Source organism: Oryza sativa, chromosome 3 (genome assembly GCF_034140825.1).
Source record: "Oryza sativa Japonica Group chromosome 3, ASM3414082v1".
Classification (NCBI taxonomy): Eukaryota; Viridiplantae; Streptophyta; class Magnoliopsida; order Poales; family Poaceae; genus Oryza; species Oryza sativa.
In genome coordinates this window covers 8,811,368-8,836,328 of record NC_089037.1, presented here as the reverse complement: position 1 = coordinate 8,836,328, position 24,961 = coordinate 8,811,368, and the positions used below count along the sequence as shown (strand labels likewise).

Below are 24,961 nucleotides of genomic sequence, written 5' to 3'. Positions count from 1 at the left end.
AGCCCTCATTTTGAAACTGTGATCCAGGAATTTCACAACAATCAATTCATACAGGAATCGAAAACCATAAAAATAGCCAGAATATAGCGTATACTGCATTAAGTGTTCAGAGTAAGAAAGTTATCGACGCATACCATTCCATTGTCGTATGTGTTCATGTATGTATACTCCGCACAAGACAAAATTTACACAAATTAACAGGCCTACTACTTCTACTGAATCACCATAAACAAGACCGAAATAATGGTGGGGAGCAAGATACAGCCTTCAGCAGTTTACAGCCTCCAATAGAGCAACAATTTGACAAAATAATGCCTATCTGATGGAGAACTAGAGGAGTAAACTGCGTCTTTCAATCATAACAGACGGGCCAGAATAGCACACGAAAGGTAAAACCCCGAAGCACGTGTACATCTCTACACATAAACAATGAATTGAATGGACTCGTGGTGTGTATAAAGCAAAGAAACACAACCAGCAAGAAAATTGCTGCGTCTTACAGACATCACGATGATTGAATTTGGCCTCCAACAAGGACATGTGCCTGTCAAATGCTAGGGAGCTCAAAAAAGGTTATGTGCACTACTAAGATCACAGAAGGAACCTCCCCAGACGCCATATGTATGCCCGTTTACTCCGAATCAGCTTTCGAGAGCATTATGTCACAGGACTCATAGCTATCACGAATTCACATACAGAACAGGGACCAGACCTGCTGTCTTTCCATCCCTTCCGGGTCTCTTCTTCTTTACCTGAAGATACAGCAATAATAACCAATATTAAAATGTTTTTGCGCATGACTAAAGAACAAGAAAAACTAGAAAGTGAGAAGAGAACTTACATAGTACCAACCATCGACCTCATATTCGATTTCCACATCTTCTCCAGCAGTTAAACTCAACTGAAAGAAATTTACATGGATAAACTTTCTTTTGTGTGCATTCCAAGACAAGAAATAAGAGCCAGCTTAATCACTTCAAATAATTTACTTGTGCTTTCATTTGGTCTTCTCTTTTACTACAGAACTCGCTTATCAAATCATAAATTTAAAAAGCTATCTCAATTAATTAAGATATTAAGTTCTTGTAACAAATGAAAAGCACGAGGTTCGCTTCACTGAAATAACTATGTTTCACAACAGCTAATGCCTATCAAGCTCTGATCAAGGAAGCATTGAAGCTCAGGATGTTACGTTATAGCCAACCAAGACAATTTCAGCCTCCATACCTCATCATCGCCACCTGCTGTGAAGTCATACAGTGCTTTCCCAGATTGAGGGTTCCCTGAACTCCTGTCTTCGTCCTCATGGGATCCAAAACTCCGACCACCACGCCCAGCAAGGGGGTTTTCGAATGACTCACGTTTCTGTAGAACTGATGTTGAATATGATGGTGGTTCTTCACGTATCTGAAACAAAACGCAAACCGATGCTCTTTAAGCAAATGATGCCATCTGGAAATCTATTGTTATGAAGCAGCAGCGAGGTTCCTACATCAATAGCTAAGTTTGCTGTTCGGTGACTTGATTTCCAGATGGTGAATAAGTAAAAGCTTTTGTTTTCTTATTTAAAGTTTAATTAAATTAAATATGCCCATCTCAGCATGCATACATTTGATTTCATAGGTTTTCAGTACGTTATTTTCCAACAGTTATTAAGTGTGAAACCCAATAATGGAGATCACTTTAACACTAAAAAGACTAAGTAAAAGAATACCGTTTGTTGTGAAGCCCCATATCCTGATGGTTTTGAACTGAACAACGACGGATAGTTCATGCCACTAAAATGGGACGATATGGATGTTTCTACAGAACCAGTTGACTCAGGAGAGGATCCCCCAGATGATCTTCCATCATCATCCTGCAACATATAAAAACAAATTGAATTATTTTGATACTTTCTATCAATTCAAAACATCTGAAATCAGGTACTCCCTCCGTCCTACTCACTAAGGCGCGCACGCATTTTAAGATTCAACTCTCTAAATATTTGACCAATAAATAGTTTATTATAAATTAAATTTTATTTGATGAAAATAATATTATTGGAATGTCATTTCAATTTTCTTTCATATGATTATGATTTTGTTGCTACAAACATTATAATATATGAGAAATTTAAAGTTAAAGATTAATTTTGAAGACTGTGTCAAGTTTAACCGCGCCTTAGTGAGTGGGAATGAGGGAGTAGCTCGATAATGCTTTAGCACTTGCCTCTGCTTCATATGTTTCAAGAATTGTCTTGGCCCACATATCATCATAACCGACTGATGGCCTAGAATTCATGTATTCCTCATCATCCACATCAGGAGCATCAGTTCCAGCGCCAGCAAGGAAATCCTTTACCTGCATAAGATCCAAGAAGAAAGAACATAAACGATACAAAGAATTGTTCTCGAATTCAGGAAAAGGGGAACTTGCACGTGTATGAATTGATAGGAAGCAGAAACGTATGAATTAACAGCAAAGCAAAGTAAAAAACCATACTTTATCCACAGCTGGTGCGTTGTTTTCCCAAACATCATCTTCCAAACCTGCTGCCCAGGCCATAGCCAGATCAGGGTCAATTCCAGTCTGTATAAGAGTGGCCTCTTTGGGCACATCTTTGGGCTCATACATGAGATCAGATATGCCAGTAGCAACAGCAGGATCACTTAGACCAGAAGAAGTACTAATGTTATGCCGGTTGCGGTAGATGTCAATGAGTTTCGCACTGCAGATTAGATTCAACATTACATGATATTAAATATAGGGTAGTTACACAATACCGCATCACGGAAAATGAGGTATGAAAGAATAATAGGACAAAAGGCAGACACCCATTACACCCAATTGCCCTTTTGGGATCAAGAAACAGCTAGAAGTAACTTATCAAATTACTAAATATTATGCTCTTCCTTTTGTGATAGAATGCTTCGTGGTATGACAAGAAAGCAGATGACATGGGCTGTGAAGCAATAGGTTAATAGTCCTAGGAATAGTCGTCGTGTGGTGAGTAGTGAATTTTATAGGTCTAACTTTAAGCAGTTGTAGCAATAAGGTAACCTTTTGAATCCAGGAATAGTTTTACTGCTTTAGGAGATTAGAACCCCCAAAGATTGACACATACCTGGTAGGACCTAAAGGCAAGTACTTGGCCCTTGGAACAAAACAGAACAAAGAGACGAAATCAAGAAGCCTCTCGTGGGTCTCATAAAGTTTCTTAAGTTCATCATCATTCCATTCTTGCTTACTATTATCATGCTGACGGATATCCCTGCAAATGATCACACAAAGTAGTCAGTTCAGTACTATCTACAACAGTCCAATGGAATCTTGGGGGTGACATACCTAGCGAGATCATCTTGAGCTCTATACATTTCATCCAGGACCTTGAGCATTGGGCTTATCAATGATCCAAGACCAGTACCACTAGCACCTTGGTTTTCCCCATTACTTAGCTGCAATTCTGAAAAGTTTGATTGTACACCCCCTAGAGCTAAAGCATGAAGAAACTCATATATCTGCAGTCTGTAAGGTTCACCAGACCTTATTGCAATGGTGGTTAGGGCTTGGACAGCAGCAATACGGATCTACGGAGGTAAACAATGAGATAAGAAAAATGCCAGTGTTATAAGATGATGCAATACCATCAGCTTTTCAGAAGGGCATACCTCCCAGCTACCGCTGAATGCACACCTTTGCAGACGTGTCAAAGCACTAGCAAGCGTAGGATTGCGAGAGCTAGCTGCAGCAACCATTTTATCAGCATCAAGCATCATTAGTGCAGTACCAGGAGGTGTTGCAGACTCCCAGGCATATTCAGAAGCAGCATAATTTGCATTTTCACCTAGAAACCAAACCTGTTGATCCACCGAAGGGCCAAGACATCAACATAGTGTGATTCCATGCTCAATGAAAAAATTAACCTAGTGGAGAATTTGTTCTTACCGCAGCTTGAACTAATCTTTGCAGTGCCATAGCTGATTTTGGATCGGAGGCAGATACCATATCGACAGATGCAAATCCAGACATTGAACCAGGCTGAGGTGGTGGTAGATCAAGGACTATTGTCACAGCTTCCAAAGCTGTATGTTTTCCATCTGGTCCTGCTCCAACAAGGCATGTCTAGAAAGATAACAAATGTTATTATTGTCATAGTTTTATCGTATAAAAAAAAGTCTCATCCAAACAGAAGTAGTTGCAGCTTTGCAAACTGACCACAGAAATTGGGGTCTCTTTCATGAAGTAAACCTTGGTGATTCAATATGACATTAATCGTAATGTATGATAAAAGGCATATACCTTCCACAGGAGTTGTAGTACATCAGCATCGATCTTGCCAGGAACTTTGGTAGCAAAAATTCTAGCAATCTCAAGCAGAGTCACGGCCATATCAGGAGTTGCCTATCATGTAAGAACAAACGAATAATAAATCAACCATGTATTTAGCAAATGATAAAAGATTATTAATAATCAAATTAATAGCTACAAAATGTATGCACAACAAACTTGGGCCACATAAACAATGGGAGAACAAAACAATGCCAAAGGTAGTCTAAACAGAATTAGTTGCAAGTAAAGTAGCCTGTTAAAATTACAATCAAATGTCCAAGGGAAAAGAATGCCTTCATTTTTTTTCATAAAATGCTGTTTTTAAATCATCAAAACCTATGGAAACTTGAAGTCACTATTGTACGATCAATCTGCTTTCAAACTCATATGTCCTATATTTGAGGCACACAGCTGGTAGTAACGCATAAAATGGGGTGAAACAATACCTTGAACCTAGCATGTAGAGTTAATAGGACATCATTCAGGAGAGAAGAAGGCCAGGCCGGATCAGCCAGCTCACATGCAATAATAGATTTTAATTCTTCAAAAGACTCATGAGGATTTTGCATCCATATCAAAGCTTTGATGACCATTGCTCGAACATATACACACTCGCATGCTACAGTTGTCCGCACTACTTCCATCAGTGATGCTAATAAGCCTGCTATTGTGTCCATTCCACCATGTCCATTTGATAGTGGGTTAGCCTTTCGAGTAGCTGCAACATGAACAGTTACATGATTTTAATAGAAAGTGGAATATTACTAAACCATAGGACCCCATAGTGTGATTTCCAACAAAAGAAGGGGACGCTAGTGAACCATGTAAGCAACAAATTAAATTTCATGCTTAGAAAGATGCATTCCCCAGCCTAATTCTAAAAGAGATGTATTTACATCTATAGGCTGCTAATTTCCTAGTTTTCCAGCCAACCCAATAAGGAATGCTTTGAAGGAACCATCTTCCATTACTTTAAATAAAATTAAAATTTACGCTGCATATGATTCACGCTGATTTATAATTGAATAATTAAAACTACAATAATATCATGGTACCTTCAGGTTGTGAGTTCTCATTAAGATCAGAATCAAGAGACTCGACATTATCAGAATAAGATTGAAGATTGGCAGCCTCGTCATAAGCGCCTAAAGAATAAGCAGCGGCCCTACTCTTCCCCATTTCCTGGACTACTCTTGCAGCAGCATGAAGAACAGGACGAGAGAAGCTACGAAAAGAGCTCTCCAGTCTGACAGAAGAGAAAAATGAACAATAGGTATCCATGAACAAGAGAAAACATACAGGGAAATCAAAATAGAGAGACCGACTATTTGAACATTTGAATGAAGATACAAACCTTCTCATTACAAGTTTAATGAGGGGCTGAGGACGCCTTGCTTTAGAAGATTTTTCAGATTTTGACAGAATACCCTTTGATGCTACAGAAGGGGCCTCAGGCAATTTAAGAATTTCTCTTGTTAACCTAATCCATCCACCAGCTCTCTCCTCCGTGCTGCAAGATATAGTAATTTATATGGAAAAACACAGACGTACAAGTCGAACTGAAGTGAAGAAACAAAGTTATATAGAAATTTAAATTGGTGAAACCTCATCAGTACCTTTCTGTGTTGTCAACTTTTCCCAACACACAGAGTATGGCCTCAAAACAGACCCTGTCACTTGGGTCCAGAAGAAGTTGGTAAAGGAGAGAACTGTACTGGGACTTTATGTCAGGTCTCTCTGCGTAAATCAAATTTGACCAGAACCACGATTAAATGCATTCACTCTGGAATCATGACATGTTCATCTTGATTTAAGACAGGCACAAAAACAAATTACACTCACCATCCAATACACGTGCCCTAGAAATTGAATGGCACAGCTTTGCAAGGTAAACTCTGGCAAGAACATCATGCAAATGAAGGATATCCTGAAGAGCTCCTGGTTAAATTTGACACAGCGTAATAATAGGAAATGAGTACATCAAAGTAGAACAAACTCAAAGAGAAAAAAGAAACACCTTGTAAGCAATCAGATATACAAGCAGGTAAATTCCTTTTTTGTGGAATTCAAAACAATCAACAGCAAGATCAGTCACAACAATCAGATGGTGTCCGAAGCTATTTATATGCAATTACCGTACCATTAGTTGATTCATGCCTCTCAAAATCCATATATCATACACTAAAATACTCAATAAACAAAAGGTTGCGCTATTAAGTCACCCAGGTCTCAAATACCATTGAACTAAATATGGTGATCAAAGAATACATGTACGGCATTTCTTGTTGTCATTGAGCACGTATTACATTAGCAACTGACAGAAAGGTACTGCCTTTTCCCCAGATTATTGCTTATATTTTACATTTCATGCCAGTGCATCAACAAGTAAATATAAATCAAACAACAATATATGAATGCGATTTAACACGTGATTCTTCGCAGAATACAGCCCATATCATTAGAAATCCTAATTCTACAAACTCGGTCGGTTCAACTAGAACTCTAAAACACAAATCAGATGCATAATCAAGTTAAGTTCAAATGAAACACAGAAGAAAGGGGAAAAAACATTACCACCAGGCTGTGCGTTCTTGCCTGCAAAACAAAAAACAAACATGAGAATGAGAATCTACGAAATGGCATGAGCCAAATTTACTGCATATTGACTAAATATATCACAGCTGACAGTTTTTAAAAAATTTATAGTCGAAATTCTATACAATTCCTTGCACATAAAAGATCAAGTATGTTCTACACCACGAGTTAATGGCCCATGTTTTGTCTGCTTGCAAGAACAATAAATAAGATGAACAACAATCAGTGAGTAAACTGACCCAGTGCCATTGCGACAGAGTACGGATCTCTCACGGCAATTTCAGAGGCTATTGACAACGCATGTCTTACTGCAACTGGGTCAGAAAATTCAACCCTGCAATTGTACCAGGTCTGATGAGAATAAAATGATAATTATGCAACAGCAGGTTCCTTGATGATACTTTTTGATTAGGCTATACCCCTCTGTAATTTTGTTGCAGAAGCAGAATCAAGTGGTCATAAAAATAGATAGACAAAAACTTAGGTGTCCATTTGATAATTATGTTCAGACAACACAATGAAATGATCAATTTGCTTAAAGAAGACTTCAATACAAATATGTAGCTTAAGGAGTTGTTTGTAATCTTTGTAGGGAGAAATTCTTTTCGATGAAGTTTACCATTTGATAACTCCGTCTTTACACTTACCTGCTTGAACACTGGATATCCATCCATATTAAGGCCTAAAGAGAGCATCGGCTCTCACAATCTTATATCCGTCTAAAAAACACTAATGCGGTATTGCAGTTTAAGGTAGACACGAGAATAGCATCCTTTCTAGATCTCTCAAGATAGGTTATATTAACAAACCAACAGATGTCGAATATTCATTCTCCATTAAGCACACCCTGAAGAATCCTCCTTCGCCGTACTATTAGCAATGTCATCACAATGATCTAATCTTTTAGTTTAGACTAGGCTCCCAATAAGAAAAACTATTATTGTATAATCAAATAAAAGATACCACAAAACAATACTCATGCCCCCATTTATCCTCAAAAGAAGCAATAACCTATTCGACCTGTTCCACATTATAAGTCGTTTTGGGTTTGCCTTAAGTCAAACTTCTTTAAGTTTGACCAAGTCTATAGAAAAACATAGCAACATTTTCAACACAAAGCAAATGTACTTTAAAATATATTTAATGGTGGATATGATGAACTAATTTGGTGTTCCAGATGTTGATTTTTTTTTCTATAAAGTTGGTCGAAATCTAAGAAATTTGACTTAGGACAAATCCAAAACATCATATAATATGAAATGGAGGTAGTAGATAACTGGTAAACTAAACAGACATGGAAAATAAACCTAAACTTAAGTTTCCAGAGGAAAAAAGGTCACACTTACCCTTGGACAGCTCGGTGCAGAAATGCCGGATTACCAGGATCAAGTGGAAGCCTTCTCAGGGCACTTAGAGAAGCATACTGCAAATTACTCCGTATAATAGACTGCAAAGAAATGCAAATTAGAAAGGCATCATCAGACAGCTTGTACTGATACTAGTGAGGAATTTTAAGTCCAGCTCAAAATAAACAGGAAGTGGTGTCACCTACTTTGTTATCTAGTCAAGAAAAAACTACCAGGTTAACTACAATGTTCCAATAAGTGTATTCTTAACTCCCATTATCAGCAAGGTATGAGATAAGAAACCTCTAAGAAAAGGGTTAAGTGCATATACAATAAATAGTACTTTCGTTCTGTTTAGTACCTCCTTATCACCACCTTGCTTAGTAAATATACCTTTCTTTCGTTTCTGTTTAGTATCAGCCACCTGAAAGGATTCAGAATACATCATGGACAGAAGAAAAGCGTCAATTTTATAGCCAAAAACAAGGGATACCAAAAAGGAACTTAGGGCAATAAAACTTTGAGGAACTAATCTGAATATGAAAAGCATATCAATTATCAACCTTCTCCAAAATGCCAAACACAATTTCGTAGAGTTTTTCCAACATCTCAGAATTGCTTGTGGAGGAGGAGGTAAGGGCCTTCAGAGCAGCAAGTCTCCTAGCATGAACTTCAAAGACCAGAATCCATAGTTTAGCACTATGAAGAACCACCCAATGCAACTTAATAAGAATTAAGCATGCTTGGTTCAAGAAATTAAAGAGCATCTTGTTTTAGCTCAGCCATGCATAATAATATTGTGATCATTCTTATTTGGTCATATGGTATCATTTATGCAGAATTAGATGTTTACTAGAAATATAATTCTCACTAAGATGCAAAACAGAAGAAAATAACATAATACTTATTTCACCAAAATGAGATAGCATGCTTAGAATATGGTAGAACTAATCATGAGGTGTGATCAGTGCAAAAGGGGAGCAGTACCAATGAGGAAAAAATGTAAAACAGTGACAAGAGGTTGGTTTGGAATACAAGTTTTGCATAATACAACTTCAACGTATATTGAGAGCACAGTATAAAAGCATACACTCAACATCATCGCTGGTTGATTCAGCTGAGAGCTGATCAACTATTCTTGGTACAACATCTGCTCGTGTCACTCCACCAACAGCATCAATGTCTGCAAGAGCATCCCAATTTGGGGTAGGTATGCCACCAGCAGCGCTTAAACCTTGGGCACCATTATCTGACAATATGCGAGCCAGATAATAGTATACATAGCGCAGAACATTTCTATCCTCGCATTGCTGATGAAGCTGTAAATACAGAACCAGATTCGATTAAGAGAAAAGTTAACTGAAGTAAACAAGATCTCGTTAGGTTAATCTAACAGTGAATTATGCGATGTGTGCAGTTTCAGTTCCAAGTTGCAACACATATTTAAGTACTCGTACTTTTTTTCCTCTGTTTTAAACATGAAAAGGTTGTCATTGATCTCCTCAGAGACTCAAACCATAGTGACAATGCATTGTGGTGCTAACATAGTCGAATTTTCTGAGAATTACCCTAGTTACTGCTTTTACCAAGTAATTACGCTGTCTACGTGAAAGATGAAGCCATAAAAAGAGCTAAAACAGTAGAGGACGGCATACTTACCATGAGAAGAGATGGAGCCACCGAAGGATCCACAGAATTGTACACCGCAAGCTTGGGGAATACACTATTCACAAGCTGCCTCTGAGAACTTTTCTGCAGAAAGGGAGGTACAAGAGCAGCTAAAGCCTACAGATCCAAGCTCAAACCACGCAATTCGATCCAACCGAAGTAGCAGAACGAACCTGGTCGCACGTGGCCGCGAGCTCGTGGATGCTCCGCGCCAGCTGCGCGTACGAGACGGGCTGCACGAGAAAGCAGAGAGGCAACAGAGTCAGAACTGGAAGCGGGGTGCGGAGATGGCAGCGGCCGGGGGTTGGGGCAACGGGAGACTAGCCTTCTTCTTCCTGTTGCGCTGCGGGAGGGCCTTGTTGAGCGCCTTGGCGGCGGAGATGGTCTCGTTCTGGATCTGGCTCAGGGTCCCCCTCTTCGACTTGCGATCCGCCGGCGCCGGCGCGGGCCTCCCCAGGGCGCCACCCGCCGCCGCCGCCGCCGCCGACGACGACGACTGCTGGTGCGACGACGCCCCGCCGGCCGGCACGGCAGACGGATCCGAGGTGATGAGATCCATCAGCGTCGTGCTGGACGAGTCCTGCCCGGAGGCCATGGCCGCCGCGGGAGTGAGATCTCTCTCCGGCGAGCAAAGAGGCTTTTCTTGTGTGCTGCTGTGTCGAGGGATTTTTGCGGGTCGGGTTGGTTTTGTCAGGTTGGGGCAAATGGAGCACTGAAGTGCCGTGGCCGCGGCGCTGGCTCGATCCAACCGCCAATTTGGATTTGGTGTACTGTCTGGGCTTTGGTTGATTGGTTCGACCCGGACCGATTTTGTGAATTGCGAAGGAAAGACGACCTTCACGCCGATCAAATATTCAAATTCCTCCACTCAGCTTTCAAATTCAAATTAACTAGTATGGCGTTATTCAGATTAATTTTATTTCAAACCATACCTTTTTAAAAAAGTTATCAAATATATGCATCATTTAGTTTTTTACCAAACTCTAGGAAATACATAAGAAATCATGCCAAAACGATGATATTGCCAAATTGTCGATTGCTAAAATTTGATAATATTTGTTTTGGCTACAATCTGAACAGATCCTATATATAAATACTTATTATGATCGACATAGCATGCTCCCTCTGTCTATTTCTTTTTTTTTCTTTTTGCAAAACATAATATAAACATGTATGCTTATTTACATGTTCGGTTTGCCTCCATCTACCTATTACTGCTATGTTTAAATATATAATTTTTTCACGACAAGGACCGTGTTTAGTTGTTTTGGTAAAAAAAATTAACGTATACGGACACACATTTTAAGTATTAAACGTAGACTAATAACAAAATAAATTACAGTTTTCACCTGTAAATTGCAAAACGAATCCATTAAACATAATTAATCCATCATTAGCAAGTGTCTATTGTAGCACCACATTATCAAATCATGGTGTAATTAGGTTCAAAAGATTTGTTTCACAATTTACATGTAAACTGTGCAATTGGTTTTTTTATCGTCCATATTTAATGCTTTATGCATATATCCAAATATTTGATGTGATGGAAGAGTTGGAAGTTTGAAAGGCACTAAACAGGTTTCTCTCTTGTTATATGCGGTTACTCCATATGTTCTTAAATAATGTAGCCTTTGATCAATAATTATTGTAATGTTTGAACTACTATGAAACGACTAATGGGGGTTTCATGTGCATATACATTACATCATGCATTTTACAATTAATAATATATAATGTGTTTTTAAGCAGGGTACCTTTTTTTAAGAAAGAGAGGGTTCGTCTCCCATTTCTTTATCGAAACGCATATAGCAAAGTCTTTTAACAGAGTTTATATGACCTGTAAGGCTGAGTTCGGTAGCCAAAGTTCCCAGCTCACTTCCCTCTTTTTTTCACGCGCACACCTTTTAAAACTGCTAAATAGTGCGTTTTTATAAAATTTTTCTATACAAAAGTTGTTTAAACAATTCATATCGATCAACTTTAAAAAAAAAACTAATATTTAACTAATCATGCACTGATGGACCGCTCTGTTTTCCATGCAACAGTGATTAGTTGCCAACCTCAGGTGCCGAACTTAAGTCTGTAACTCAACATACCCAGTAACTGCATGCTAAACTAAAATAGATAATAGACTTCCATTATCAAATTTGAATCCCCAAAGGACTTGCAACAGACATATACGACGAAACACGACAAAACATGATCTTTCTTCATTTCAGCCTCAACGTTTGCAGCTTCCATCCATTTACAGAGTTGTATAGCTCAGCGGCTATTCTCCTTAGCAGCACTACCCTCAGTTGTAGTCTTCTTTCGCTCGTCCTCCTGTATCTGCAAAATGGACCAAGATTCGATCCAATAACATACTTCATGAATTAGTTCAACGAGATCATCTTAAATTTTCTTATCATTGAAACATGCTGCATTTCTAGCTTTCCACATAGTCCAAATGACTGCTGCCACACCAGCCGCCACTATTTTAAGCAAGGTACATATTCATTGAAAATCATCAAATAAGAAAAAAACCCCTAAAAACCAGGGCTAAAAGTTTAATAAATCTGAGAAAAATAATTATTGGAGATTGACGTAGACATGAAATATATCCACACCAAATCTCAAGTTCAAACTCAATTTTATTTGGTAGTAACAAAAATGACAATTTTTTGATGAACAATAACACATAACTATTCACATGAAATCTATCTTTTTTATTACCTCGAACAAAGTTGAGTTTATAGATGAGATTTTATGTGAATGTGTGTCGTGCCTATATTATATTTAGTTTTTTTTATGAATCTAGAGAACTTTATATATGGTTTCACATTTTCTCTCTTAAGTATGAATGGTCAAATGCTAAAAACAAAGAGTTAATTGGATCAATGCACTACAACTTTGCGAAATTAAAAAAATATCACTACTATTCGTCATATCGGCTACATGTTCACTGGAAATTTCTAAAATTGAAACCATGCCATTCCTGAGTCCCATCCCTTTTTTTTTTGTCTCCTCTCCCACGCCGTCTCGTTCTTCCCTATTTAATCGTTTCCATCTCCCTCCTCTTTCTTCTCCATCTTTTCCTCCATCCCTGCGATTGCAAAGAGGACAGCGGTGACGACAGCGGCAGCGGCTCCCGAGCACTCCCACCGCGGATGGCATCGAGGACGGTGGCAGCGGCGGCTCCCGAGCACTCCCACCGCGGATGGCATCGAGGACGGCGGCGGCGGCAGCTCCCGAGACCTCCCGTCGATGATCGAGGACAGCGGCGGCGGTGGCGACTCCCGAGCTCCAAATTGCGTCGAGGATGGAGGCAACGGCCATAGAGGGGATCGAGGACAGCGACGGCGGCGGCGGCTCCCAAGCCCTCCTGCCATGCCCGCGCTCTCACGCCGCCTCTGCTGCCTCCTCCCCTGGCTCTGGACCCCACCTTCCTCCTTCTCCGCAGAGCTGCCGCCTTCTCGTCGGCGCCCTCCCAAGGCTGCCCGCTCCACGCTGCGCTGGCCTGCCGCTGTGCCCCCGCGGCTGCCACCCTTGCCCTCTACTCCCGCATCTGTGAGGCCTCGCCGCCCACCCCGTCCACCCTCTCCCTCCTCCTTGCCGCCCTCGCGTCGTTGTCTTCCCCGCCCCCTTCCCCGTCCGCAGGCTTCGCGTGCCTCGCCGCCGCGTGCCTCACCCACGCGCAGGCATTCAAGTACGACGCGCTCGCGCACCCGTCATCACCCCACTGAATGGAGCCATGGAGATCGCCGGAGTCTGTGATGATTGTGCTTGTGCGCGTGCGGTGGAAGTTCGCCGGCAAGAGAAATATGTAGTGGCGGGGAGGAGGAGACCGTGTCAGCGACGAAGAGGGAAAGGGAAGGCGCACGCGGGAGCGGGACCCCGTCGTCACCAACTCCCTCATCAAGTTCTACTGCTCACGCAGAGAGGAGGATGAAGTCGGGAACGGAGATGAGGAAGGAGGGAGGGGATGAGGACAGGAACAGAGACGGTGTGAGAGAGAAGACGAAAAAAGAGACGCGAGTGGTATGGTTTCAATTTTAGAAATTTCTAGTGGCATATAGCCGATATGACGAATAGTAGTGGTATTTTTTTTAATTTCACAAAGTTGCAATGGCATGGATCCAATTAACCCAAAAACAAATAGCGGTTTTTTAAAAAGTACAAATAGCGCTCGGTGACACTAATTTGAATGCGGGAGTACTGATTGCAAGAACCACCGTAATAAAGTGACTAAAAGTAAATATAGTTATTCTACTTTATATCATGTCCTACTTGCATTAAACCTAGCAATATGTTTTGTAGTTTAATTGGATACGCCATATGCGGCTTCATCTTTTCTCTTATGCTTATGCTTATCAGCTAAAATTTGAATTTTCAACCTTAAATTTGAAGCTAGTTTTAGAGTTTTTTATTGAAGTTTATTTTTCAGCATTTACTTTTAGGTCGCTAAGAACACGTATATAAATGCTTTATTCACAAATTACTTATTGTTTGTAAATGTGTCGTTTGGCTTATTCCAAGAATAAGCCAACCAATGGGGGTGCGATTTGGATGGAGATAGCATTTCATAACTCGATAATTACTCTGACAAATAGAACAGCTAAAGCAAAATCAATCAACCATTCTTTTTATTATTATTATTTTCCTATGTTGAGGTTCACACATAGAATTTTTCATTTGTAAAAGGACACACCATTTAACAGTTCGGAAAGCGTGCGCACATAAAACAAAGATTTGAAGTTGGGAAAGGGAAGAACCAAACACACCCTTAGGCCCCGTTTAGTTCCAAAAATATCAAATCGAATATTTGGACACATGTATGGAGCATTAAATGTAGATTAAAAGAAAAACTAATTACACAGTTAGGGGGGAAATCGTGAGATGAATCTTTTGAGTCTAATTAGTCCATGATTAGCCATAAGTGCTACAGTAACCCACATGTGCTAATGGTGGATTAATTAGACTCAAAAGATTCGTCTCGCGATTTCCAAGCGAGTTATGAAATTAGTTTTTTCATTCATGTCCGAAAACCCCTTTCGACATCCGGTCAAACGTCCGACGTGACACCCAAAAAATTTCATTCCGCGAACTAAACATGCCCTAATATTTGTAACATAGATGAACAATACAATTGTAAGACACATAAGGATTGTAACTCTTATATTTTCATTAAAATCTCTGTTGGGGGTGTCCATTTTATAGAAATTTTACAGGGGAGTATAGGATTGAATTATTTGTTTAAAAAAAACTCGTTAGAATTATCATTATAATTAAAATGCTCTAATTTTCTATAGGACCAAAAGAGGTCTAGGCTGTGTGTTTAGTTCTACACTAAAATTAGAAGTTTGGTTAAAACTGAAAGTTTAAAGAAAAAAAATTAAAAGTTTATATTTGTAAAAATTTTTGATGTAATGAAAAAATTGGAAGTTTGAAGAAAAAGTTGGAAAGTAAACCAAACCCTGAAGGGAAACTTTTATTTACTGCAAACCGAAAGAAAAACCAATGGCTCCAAGAAGCGCCATGTGTGAAGGCGTGAAGAGGAAGGCGGAGTTCGTGCGCGCAACCGATTCATCAACCAGATTTGAGAAACTTTCGCGTCCGCCTCCGTCCAGAACCTTCCCCATTCCACACTTCCATTTATTCTCCCAACCGCACGCGCTCCGACGCGCAGAAAGGCAGCGCCGTGACTGAGAACAAGAGAGGCCGGCACAGAGAGACGCTCTCGGCTAGGGCACGGATCGTCGCGACGAAGGAAGGTATTATTGCTGCCTCTGATTCTCCTCATGTTTTATCTCTGCTAAAGACGGTGAATCCGTTCGTTCTCTGTTCCAGTATGGCGATGGTTTGCCCCTCTGATCTGTATAAAAACATCCGTTTATATTTATTTATTTTTGTTATTCTTAATCTATATAAAGATAAATCCTAGCTGTAGTTCGAAGCGTTGCGGCAGGAGTTCCCCATCTTGGATAGCGGCTCATTTGTTAAAATGATCTGATTTGCGTGTATTTGCTTTGCAAAAGAAGAGGTATAGATTGCTAGTACATGGGTTTCTAGAGGGGCACGAAATGAAGAAATGAAGGGAACAAATTGTTGTACAACTTGTGGCATAATCATTTTTTGTCCATTGTATATGTAGTTTGAAACGCAACTGTCGAAAGTTCGAAACTTGCATAGTGCCCCTACATGCCTCGGAGGAAACTTAGGGACAGTGTTAGGAAGTCGATTTATCTTAGGGACTGTATGGTTGGAAGCTTCAATTGCTGAGCGCAATTGCATAAGTTATAGTTCATGATTACCATGCTGAAAATAAACAAAGAATCTCCTGTCTTGCAGTTTCTTGTTCATTTCGTTATGTTGGTTTGTGGATTATTTTTGGCGTGCGCTAGGTATATACTCTGGGTCATCTCTTCATTCTGAAGATAATAATTTTGTTTTGCAAAATATCTTACTGATTGGCATATTGTCACCAAGGTGTCATAAATTAATCAGTTACAACTTCAAAAGGCTATGAACCCACTGTTTGTTATAATTACATTTTCAAGTGGCATCTCATGTTTTTGTATATATTTGTTTCTCTAGTGGATATTGATGCAATCATATGTCTATCTTGCAGATGTCGTACTCCAGAGGATCAAGGTACGCATTACCAAACTTAATTTTTTTCCACATTTTTTGAAGCCCTGTCTTGTGATTATTGATTGGCTCCTACTGATAGATATGAGTCCGACTCATATTCTACATCGCCCAGACGGAGCAGCCGTTCAAGGTATAGGAGTCGTTCTAGGTATGGTATTTATCTTAGCGCTTAGTATGTTTCTGCCTTCACTCTATATTCGAGGGTGAACATTTTTGCCTACTGTAATTCTGATGAGTATGTGATATCCTTTTGATGTCTTTAGAAGTGTGGACTCAAGTGATGTTGAAAACCCTGGGAACAACCTGTATGTTACTGGCTTATCTGCTCGTGTGACAGATCGAGATCTGGAGAAACACTTTTCTGCTGAGGGAGAGGTAACCTTTATAGAGTATCTGCAAAGGGATACCAAAATAGTGTACAACTTTTTAAGCTCACCGTATTACAGGTTATTGATGCTAGCATAGTACTTGATCCATGGACAAGGGAATCCCGGGGATTTGGATTTGTTACCATGGCTACTGTTAAGGAGGCTGATCTTTGCATCAAATATCTAGACCGCTCAGTGTTGGAAGGTCGTGTGATAACTGTAGAGAAGGTATAATCACAATATATTTACTGAATTTCTTCACTTCTACTTGGAGTGAAATTTATATGCTCATTTAGCTTGCTGAGCTGAATATTTGAGTGCTCTTCCGTTTGAAGCTTTTGTTGACAGCAGCAGGGTAGATGTCCGTTGCTGCTCTACGTCAAATTCAAAAGATTTACAACCTAACAGCCAAACATGCTACCTCAACCAAAGGGTTGTATGCCCTACATTATATAGTCTCCATATTAATCATGTCGTTCAGATTCCCAATTTGTTGCATCACTCTTTAATGCTAATATGGCGAAAAGGCTTATTTGAATCCTTTCCACAGGCCAAGAGAAGACGTGGTCGAACACCAACGCCCGGAAGGTATCTAGGCACAAAATCATCATGTGGTAAGTTTGATTTAACTGCTGCTGTGTCTGGATGGTTTGGTCTCATTTCTCTGGAAAATAGGAAGCATTGCTAGCCTTTCCTGATATAATACAACTGATTGCTGAATATTTTTTATTATACAGTGACACCAGCACGGAGGTATTCCCCAAGCTACTCGCCTGTTGAAAGAGACCGCTACAGTTCACGCTACTCACCTGAGCGAGAACGGTCTTATTCTCCTTATGGTAGAAGGCGATCATATTCTCCATACAACAGGCGAAGATCATACTCCCCCTATGAGAGGCGTAGATCCTACTCTCCACATGAAAGGAGACAGTCCTACTCTCCGTATGGCAGATCCCCTTCTCCTTATGGTAGACGGCGATCATACTCTCCCTATGACACACGTGGTTCACGGCGTCGGTCATACTCATCTTACCGTGGTTCCCGCTACCGTTCAAGATCTCCATACCGTTACAGAAGAGAGAGGTCATGTTCCTATGACCATTCTGTTTCACCATACTATAGAAGGTGCTATTCTCCAAGTGCTAGAGGACGGAGCTATTCTCGCAGTGTATCACCTCAGAGGAGCTACTCCCATAGCTGTTCCCCGGATTCTCAGAGGTCAGGGAGCTATTCTCCAAGGAAAAGATACAGTGAAAGGAAACCGTCGCGCAGCAGGTCGTCGGGTAAGAGGCATTCTAGGGAGAGCTACTCTCACAGCCGCAGTTCCTACTCAAGGTCTGTCTCCAGGGAGCGCTCAGAATGAATTGAAGCTTGATGTTCTAGAGATCAATAAAGCTCTCTATGCCTAAGTGTATGTCTGTATCTCGTGAAGCTTACTTTGCACCTGTTTCCAACTTAGAAACCGTGTACCATAATATTTGTGTCGTATTGTATCGGATACTTCTATATGTTTATGCTTACTTTCGTAGGCAGATATTATTGGTGGTTCGTTATGGTGTCCAGATCTACAATCTGTAGCATATTGATACTTACTGTGTGTTGTATCAGGTTCTGTTATGCTGTCATTTTCGCAGGCAGACACAGTTGGTTCAGGCAGTCAGGCTGGGTTTTGTGCTACTGTGGGCAAATCAAGTTACCGAATCAAGTTTATAGGCTACTCCCTTCGTCTCCCAGAGACTTTATTTTTCAGTTTTTAGATATAATGTTTCTCTTCGTTTTATTTAACTATTTTTTATGATTAATATTTTTATTAGTATTAGATGATAAAATATAAATAGTATTTTATGTGTGACTATTTTCTTTAATTTTTTTCATTTTTTTTTCAAATAAGATATACGGTTAAATGTTAGATACGAAAATCTAAAAATAAAGTCTTTGTGAGATGGAGGAAGTAGATTGCATCCACCTCACCTCATAAATTTGTAAACCGACAACACCATACTCGAAATAAAAAAGGGTGGACAGGACGTAAAGGAGGAGCATGTGCATACACAATTACAAACCGGCACTCCCAAACCAAACAAAATGAATAGGCACCAAAAACGCATAGAACCTATCAACAAATCTATTAGGATTTAGGAGTAAACATAGATAGATTAGAAAAGTGAGGTTGGCTATTGTTTCTCTTATTGAAATATGTAATTACATATCGATATGCATGATTCCACATTTCCACCAAACAAGATAAAGTAAGAAGCAGCGCGCCATCATACAGACCAATCAAGGGGCGTTACACAACCAAAGAGAGAAGAAATAGAAAAGTCACAGCAAGAATACAGCCAGTAGTGTGATCTGTGGATGATAAAAATATTGTACAGCGAATGACTTATTAGAACACAGTGCGGCGATCTTCCAAGAGACAATGTGACACAAAGCTAAAGAGTCAAATAATACTACTAAACATTGAACAAGGAACATTATTACAAAATTGTGTGTCCGATCCTAATCAAAATGGAGAAGTTTACATATCCGTGCTGGCCAATTGAGCTGAGCTTTCGCAGAAGTGATACCCCTCAGATATGCAATAAAATTCTTAGTCCCAAGATGTTATAATATGTTCCTCGAACTAACAGCTATCCTGCTTTTATTTGTCATTTGTTCTGTGCTCATTGCTAAACAGAATAAGAGCAGCAAACTGTAGAATTTGGAACAATATCGGCCTATACTAGAGTGTGAGTTTCGCAACCTGGTATCAGACATATACACTCAAACCGAAGGATAGAGGGGAATTACTGAGTGAGGGTAATCTGATCTCATTCCTGCAAGTGAGTAATATGCAAGAATCTGTGCCTGACCGTCCGGGCAAACTTCATCTTGATTCGGGGCAATAATCTCAATGTTCCAGAAGGGTCGCACCATTGCCATTAGATCAGTGCCATTGGGAGATGCCTTGTATCCTTGCACCCATAGGTATCTCAGTGATTTAAGTTGTAAAACAGCAACAGCCAATGCACGTTCACTGAAGAAACAACCCCTCAGCTCCAATTTCTGCAAGCTTGGGCATCCTGTTGAGAGTTGAAGCAGTCCTTGGTCAGACTCCCCAACATTCCCAAGTAACATGTAACGGATTGTCTTACTAAATTCACCAATGTACCCAAGGCCAACATCTGATAGAGCCCCAGGTCTTACATAAAATGCGAACCTCCGGAGCTTGGTGCAGCCTCTCAGTAAAGCACGCACCCCATTGTCAAGGGGTGATTCTGTTATATTTGCTTCTCTATCAAGCAGGACAAGCCGGAAATCGTTAAGACTGCTGCTGTATGTACCGATGGCTTCTAGAGCAGCATTTGTAATGTCAGTGACATGCACTGCCCAGTATTCTAAATGAGGGCAGCCTTGAGCTACAGCCATCAACCCCACCTGTGTAACCATACCATGTTCATCCTCAAGACCTCCTTGATCATCATCTCCTCTCTCTACTCGAAGTCTCTGTAATTTCTTGCAGGTTTGTGCAACAACTTCTAACCCACGATCCCCTATGACATCCCTCACCTGTTGGATTGACATGAGAAAAAGGATTATCAGCCCATGTTGAATATTCCTATAAAACCTCAAAGCAAGAAACATAACAAAAAGACATGCAACTAATCTACCAGGAAATACCTCTAAGATTTCCAGATTTGGGCAGCGCTGGACCAGCTGACAGTGATCCTCTGTGGAAAGGAATGTGAATTGAAGATCCAACTTCTTGAGTGCAGCACCATATGGAAATAGCACTTGCATCTCTTTTGTTCCCATGTAGAGCAAACTCAAGCGGAGCAATGAAGGAGGGAAATAGTAGTTTTCATAATTTCTACTCTCTTCAACTTGACCCTGATCATCAAAGGAACCACCGGCAAAGTCTTGTAATATTTCTGCTGTACGGAACAAATCAACCAGGTCAAGCATGAAGCACTCACTAATCTTCAAAACTTTCAGCCTTCGACAATTGCGCACAAGGAGGGTAAGATATGCTGGGGATGCCCTGAGATCTGTCAAAAAGAAATTCAGTGTCTCAAGGACACTATTGTTGGTAGCAAGCTCCCGAATCCATTCGTCATTTTCTTTCTCAGCAATTATGCTATCCTCCAGGAATAACGTTTCAAGTTTCCTGCAAATGACAACATATGGCTGGTCAATTATCTAGAAATCCACCGCACTCTTGCAGTAACCTATTTCTACTTATCCATTTCCACTAAGTAGCCTTGGATCTAAGCTAAATCCTCGCACCTCACTAGAAAATTAGGGTGTGACAGTTAAAGCACACCATTTCCTTAATACCTATGAGCTACAATTATCTCCAAAGTTGAATTCTAGAACTAAGATGTTTTTATAGTGACCAAAGCAAGAGAGAACTCCTAAGACGTAGTATTCCCTTCCGTAAGCAAACCATACCCAAATCCCTTTTACAACAACACTTTTTAAGCGAACAAAGGAGAACCTTAAATGACTCACTCGAGTAATATTTTGTAAGGGTAAAAAATAATTACTTGCAGGTGCGGGCGACGAGGGCGAGGGAGGATGTTGAGAAGCCAGAGCAGCGGTCAAGCTTGAACGAGGAGAGCATGTGCGCCTTGGCGCGGACGAGGACGTCGAGGTCGTCGTCGGACACGATCATCCTGCGGAGGTGGAGCGCCTTGAGGAAGTGGAACGAGGCCGAGAGCTGGCGGATCCACGGCGAGGCGGAGCCGCCCCAGTCCTCGGGGATGAGGTTGAACATGGCCGCCCGGGGCTTGGCCTTGAGCTTGAGCGACTCGAGGCAGGGGAACCGCCTGAACAGCCGGTCGGGCGTGGTGGAGTACGCCATGGCGACGGTGACGTGCTTGCGGCTGAGCGCGTCGACCCTGCACCAGTGGCGGCACACGAGCGAGATGGCGTCCCGGTCCCAGGGGTCCTCCACGAACCCCATCACCAGCCCCAGCGCCACGTCCGGGATCCCGAAGCTCATCGCCCTCCCCAGCCGCCGCTCCCCCGCCTCGCCTCCCATCGCCGCCGCCGCCGCCGATCCGTCGCGATCCCGATCTGGGCTCCGCGCCGCGGGTGTGTTCGCACGGGAGGGTGGGAAAGGGGGATGGTGAGATGGGAGATGGGGTGGTGTGGTGTGGTGGGGAGAGGCAAGGAAAAAGCGGAAGTTGGGGAAATTTTATTGCGGGGTTTTTTTTTTCCGGTTTTTTCCTGTCCTGGCGGAGTCGCGCGACTCGCGAAAGCAAAGCTCTCTCGCTTGGGATGGCTGCTGCTGCTGCTGCTGCTGATGCGGTGCGTTTGCCAGCGGCTGAGGCCTGAGGCTGACGGCGGCTGCAGATATTTCTCACTTTCCTTCCATTTCCTGTGAGTTTGTTATCCTGTGGCTAAAATCTCTGACGTTGTCCGTGGTCAAGGTTTTCTCGCAGTGGTTGCGGGTCATCGTCACTGTTTATGGATGAGTTCTGAATCCTTTTTGTGCTATATGATTGGAGCCCTGAGAGAGTTATAGTTATATGGTGGATGAGTCCTGAATCATCCTTGTGCTATATAATTAGAGCTCCGAGGGAGTCATACTTATATCGCTATTGTGTCCTTGTAAATCTCTCCGATTTTGAGAATTACCTGTAGGGTATGATAAGAAATAGCTAAAAGAAAAATTGCATCAATGTAATACGCTGTCAATTGATATCCGATGGCAAAATTAATCCAACATAAAAACCTTCAATCTTAAAAATGAGGGAAAGCTACAAAAGCATCATTGTAAAGACGTGAGGGCAAGTTATTTAATGTATATACAATGGTAACTTTTAACAACATAGTTTTACGATAGTACTAGACAAGTTAAACTTTTAAGAAAAAAAATCAGAAGTGCACATCCAATAGACAAAATAGTGTGTATGGATCGATTTAGGATGCCACATTTATTTTTAACTTCACACCATTTAACACAAATCTAAAGATAGTTTATATCCATATTTATAGTTAAAAATTAGTCTTTCTTAAAAATGGAGTGAGTACATATCAGGTGTACTGTCCAAAAGACATATGCAAAAAGAATTTACACTCGAATATGCAATTATGCATGATTTTTTTATTGTGCAAGGTCGTTTGCAGTAGGGCTAACCATTGTACAATTTTAGGCATGAGGGATAAAAGGAATAGGCTGAAAAAAACTGAGTTAAGCTCAAATTGCATTTAGAAGAGCTTTTAATAATGATAGTTTTGATCTGACATGTCAACAATCTATATGTAGACTTGGGGTAGCAAGTATCAACAAGTTGTCTCGAATGAGATCGGACATAGCTAACACTAATATGAAATATTTATTAGTTTTTACATGTAAAAGTACCGGATGTTGGTCCATTGCCCCCCCCCCCAACCCCCCAAACACACACAACACACACACCTTTATACTTGTCCTTCATTGCCCCGTCACAAGTAGAACGTGACTTGGCTGACATGGCTCTTAATAGCTAGTACCAATGATATTCTCTTTCTAATGATGGTAATAAGTGATTTAGTAGCAATATATTATGATAGGAGTTTCTAGCATGATTTATCTAGCATTTATGGTTTTAGTCCTATTTCATTGGTTCGCCATGCTTGAATTAAGTAGGTGTGACTTGAGTGATGCCATACTTTGACGAAAACCCTCAACTTGCAGATAGCTAGATATAACATTGATGACGCTTGTAGAAGTGTTCCTCTTCATGTAGGTATCATTATTAGGCCATGAATTTATCTACCAACTTTTTCAACTTACATTTGAAACTTAGCATAGGACATGTGTAATAAAATTTTAAATATATCAAAGCTATTATAAAAAAATCTTATAGTTGCAATTCTATGCACTTGTGCATAAAAGGCTCATGTATGTTACCTTGAAAAATAATGCGCGTGGGAGAGACATGCATAGTTTTTTTTTTTCGTTTGGGATGATCCACTGTTGGTTAGCCTTGCGGACCATATGCTATACGTTTCATTAACCTCTAGGCATTAAAAAAAACTTATTGGTACTGTAGTATCTCATCAAGGCAACATTTATGAATTCCCAATAGAAGGGCAACACTACAAAATTCATCGGTATCTTGTGTAACACAAACAACCTTATTTGACTTGATATCTCTATTGTCAACTAAACAAGCTCTTGGTAATTGTTACGGGTAAAATGAGCGATTGCATTGTAGTTATAAATAAAGAGAATTCCGATACCTGAAAAGGATAGACAAATAAAGAAATCACATGTCAAGGCATGAATATCTTGCATTCTTATGAATTAAGATTTGGCTGGCTACAAACCTGATCACGATCATATGGTAAGCAAACTCTGAAGAACTCTGAAGATAGAGATGGACAAAACTCTGAAGAGCCAAAGAAAATGAAGAGATGTGAAATGTAGAACTAACCTTGGATATGGAGGAAGGAGGGATATATATATGTTGGGCATCAGGAACCGAGGGGTAAGAAGGGGAGGAAGTTATATTAGCACGTTGCCATTTGTTACCGGCATATTCTCATGACCCGAGAGACGAGGGCAGGTGAGTTGAGTTATCCTTCTAGATTGCTCGAACGAGTGGGTACCATTGGCATATTCTTCCGTTTTTCCCTCTCATCCGAAGAGATTTACAATACTCACGTGCGCACGCATGGGGGTTCTTTATTTAGCATACGCCCTAAGAATAGCAGTACCAACAATAAAATTTTTTGACCGAGCGCGTCATTAAATTTCGGCGTCTAAAACGGCAAGTTTTATAGTGAAGACGAGTGACACATCTAATTTAAACTATTTATATCATCTTCCTATTAATTAATAGGTAACAAATACTCTAATATTAGTTTACTCTCACATCATCTTGTATTTTTATTGGAGATTGTGTGGAGGTTGTCCCTTGTATAAGAGCAGATACAACAACAGACTATAAGCAAGCTATAAACACATTTCGAGAAGATAAAAGAGAAGAAAGAATAGCAGCGGGCTACAGATTTATAGCCAGCTGCAGCACGAACTCCAAGATACATGTGCGTATGACATGTGGGACT

General features: G+C 40.5%; 3 protein-coding genes across 8 annotated transcripts; 1 reads left to right on the top strand and 2 right to left on the bottom strand.

The window, feature by feature from the left end:
* Window positions 1–73: 73 nt before the first annotated feature.
* On the bottom strand, window positions 74–10,580 carry LOC4332351 (uncharacterized). The gene is made up of 25 exons (XM_015776153.3): window positions 10,246–10,580; window positions 10,094–10,153; window positions 9,912–10,004; window positions 9,343–9,571; window positions 8,816–8,922; window positions 8,614–8,676; window positions 8,253–8,353; window positions 7,146–7,240; window positions 6,886–6,906; window positions 6,154–6,249; window positions 5,928–6,048; window positions 5,666–5,821; window positions 5,367–5,557; window positions 4,758–5,029; window positions 4,282–4,383; window positions 3,928–4,104; window positions 3,651–3,839; window positions 3,328–3,569; window positions 3,107–3,253; window positions 2,485–2,710; window positions 2,212–2,343; window positions 1,715–1,858; window positions 1,228–1,407; window positions 842–901; window positions 74–752 (listed from the first exon to the last, which is right to left on the bottom strand). The coding sequence occupies exons 1-25, from the start codon at window positions 10,513–10,515 to the stop codon at window positions 681–683; spliced, it is 3,546 nt and encodes a 1,181-aa protein (XP_015631639.1). The 5' UTR covers window positions 10,516–10,580; the 3' UTR covers window positions 74–680.
* Window positions 10,581–15,540: 4,960 nt separating this feature from the next.
* Window positions 15,541–18,606, top strand: LOC4332350 (serine/arginine-rich splicing factor SR45a). Of its 4 annotated transcripts, none has more exons than NR_184454.1 (8): window positions 15,541–15,670; window positions 16,528–16,550; window positions 16,630–16,698; window positions 16,814–16,925; window positions 16,997–17,146; window positions 17,254–17,351; window positions 17,469–17,532; window positions 17,656–18,600. NR_184454.1 is itself a non-coding variant. In NM_001417471.1 (7 exons), exons 2-7 carry the CDS (start codon window positions 16,528–16,530, stop codon window positions 18,279–18,281), a joined length of 1,044 nt encoding a protein of 347 aa, NP_001404400.1. In that variant the 5' UTR covers window positions 15,541–15,670; the 3' UTR covers window positions 18,282–18,606. The 4 variants fall into 4 exon arrangements, 2 of the variants coding, with proteins under 2 accessions (NP_001404400.1, XP_015632884.1); XR_010739769.1 differs by having other exon boundaries at window positions 15,580–15,670; window positions 16,630–16,680; window positions 17,656–18,480; NM_001417471.1 differs by lacking the exon at window positions 17,254–17,351 and having other exon boundaries at window positions 17,656–18,606.
* A 519-nt stretch (window positions 18,607–19,125) lies between these two features.
* On the bottom strand, window positions 19,126–24,328 carry LOC4332349 (coronatine-insensitive protein homolog 2-like). Of its 3 annotated transcripts, none has more exons than NM_001417468.1 (5): window positions 24,221–24,324; window positions 22,496–22,566; window positions 21,448–22,415; window positions 20,582–21,068; window positions 19,126–20,470 (listed from the first exon to the last, which is right to left on the bottom strand). In NM_001417468.1, exons 3-5 carry the CDS (start codon window positions 21,942–21,944, stop codon window positions 19,685–19,687), a joined length of 1,770 nt encoding a protein of 589 aa, NP_001404397.1. In that variant the 5' UTR covers window positions 21,945–22,415; window positions 22,496–22,566; window positions 24,221–24,324; the 3' UTR covers window positions 19,126–19,684. The 3 variants fall into 3 exon arrangements, with proteins under 3 accessions (NP_001404397.1, NP_001404398.1, NP_001404399.1); NM_001417469.1 differs by having other exon boundaries at window positions 22,496–22,543; NM_001417470.1 differs by having other exon boundaries at window positions 21,448–22,566; window positions 24,221–24,328.
* Window positions 24,329–24,961: the final 633 nt, after the last annotated feature.

Excerpts from the sequence above, each read along its gene's own strand:
- LOC4332351 (XM_015776153.3), bottom strand. The coding sequence starts at position 10,515 with ATGGCCTCCGGGCAGGACTCGTCCAGCACGACGCTGATGGATCTCATC. Across the intron at positions 7,241-8,252 it reads CTGCACCGAGCTGTCCAAGG|GGTTGAATTTTCTGACCCAG; the intron begins GTAAGTGTGACC and ends GTACAATTGCAG. Across the intron at positions 1,859-2,211 it reads TTGAAACATATGAAGCAGAG|GATGATGATGGAAGATCATC; the intron begins GCAAGTGCTAAA and ends TATATGTTGCAG.
- LOC4332350 (NM_001417471.1), top strand. The coding sequence starts at position 16,528 with ATGTCGTACTCCAGAGGATCAAG. Across the intron at positions 16,699-16,813 it reads AGGTATAGGAGTCGTTCTAG|AAGTGTGGACTCAAGTGATG; the intron begins GTATGGTATTTA and ends TGATGTCTTTAG. Across the intron at positions 17,533-17,655 it reads AGGCACAAAATCATCATGTG|TGACACCAGCACGGAGGTAT; the intron begins GTAAGTTTGATT and ends TTTATTATACAG.
- LOC4332349 (NM_001417470.1), bottom strand. The coding sequence starts at position 21,944 with ATGGGAGGCGAGGCGGGGGAGCGGCGGCTGGGGAGGGCGATGAGCTTC. Across the intron at positions 21,069-21,447 it reads CTCGTCGCCCGCACCTGCAA|GAAACTTGAAACGTTATTCC; the intron begins GTAATTATTTTT and ends TGTCATTTGCAG. Across the intron at positions 20,471-20,581 it reads CAAATCTGGAAATCTTAGAG|GTGAGGGATGTCATAGGGGA; the intron begins GTATTTCCTGGT and ends TCAATCCAACAG.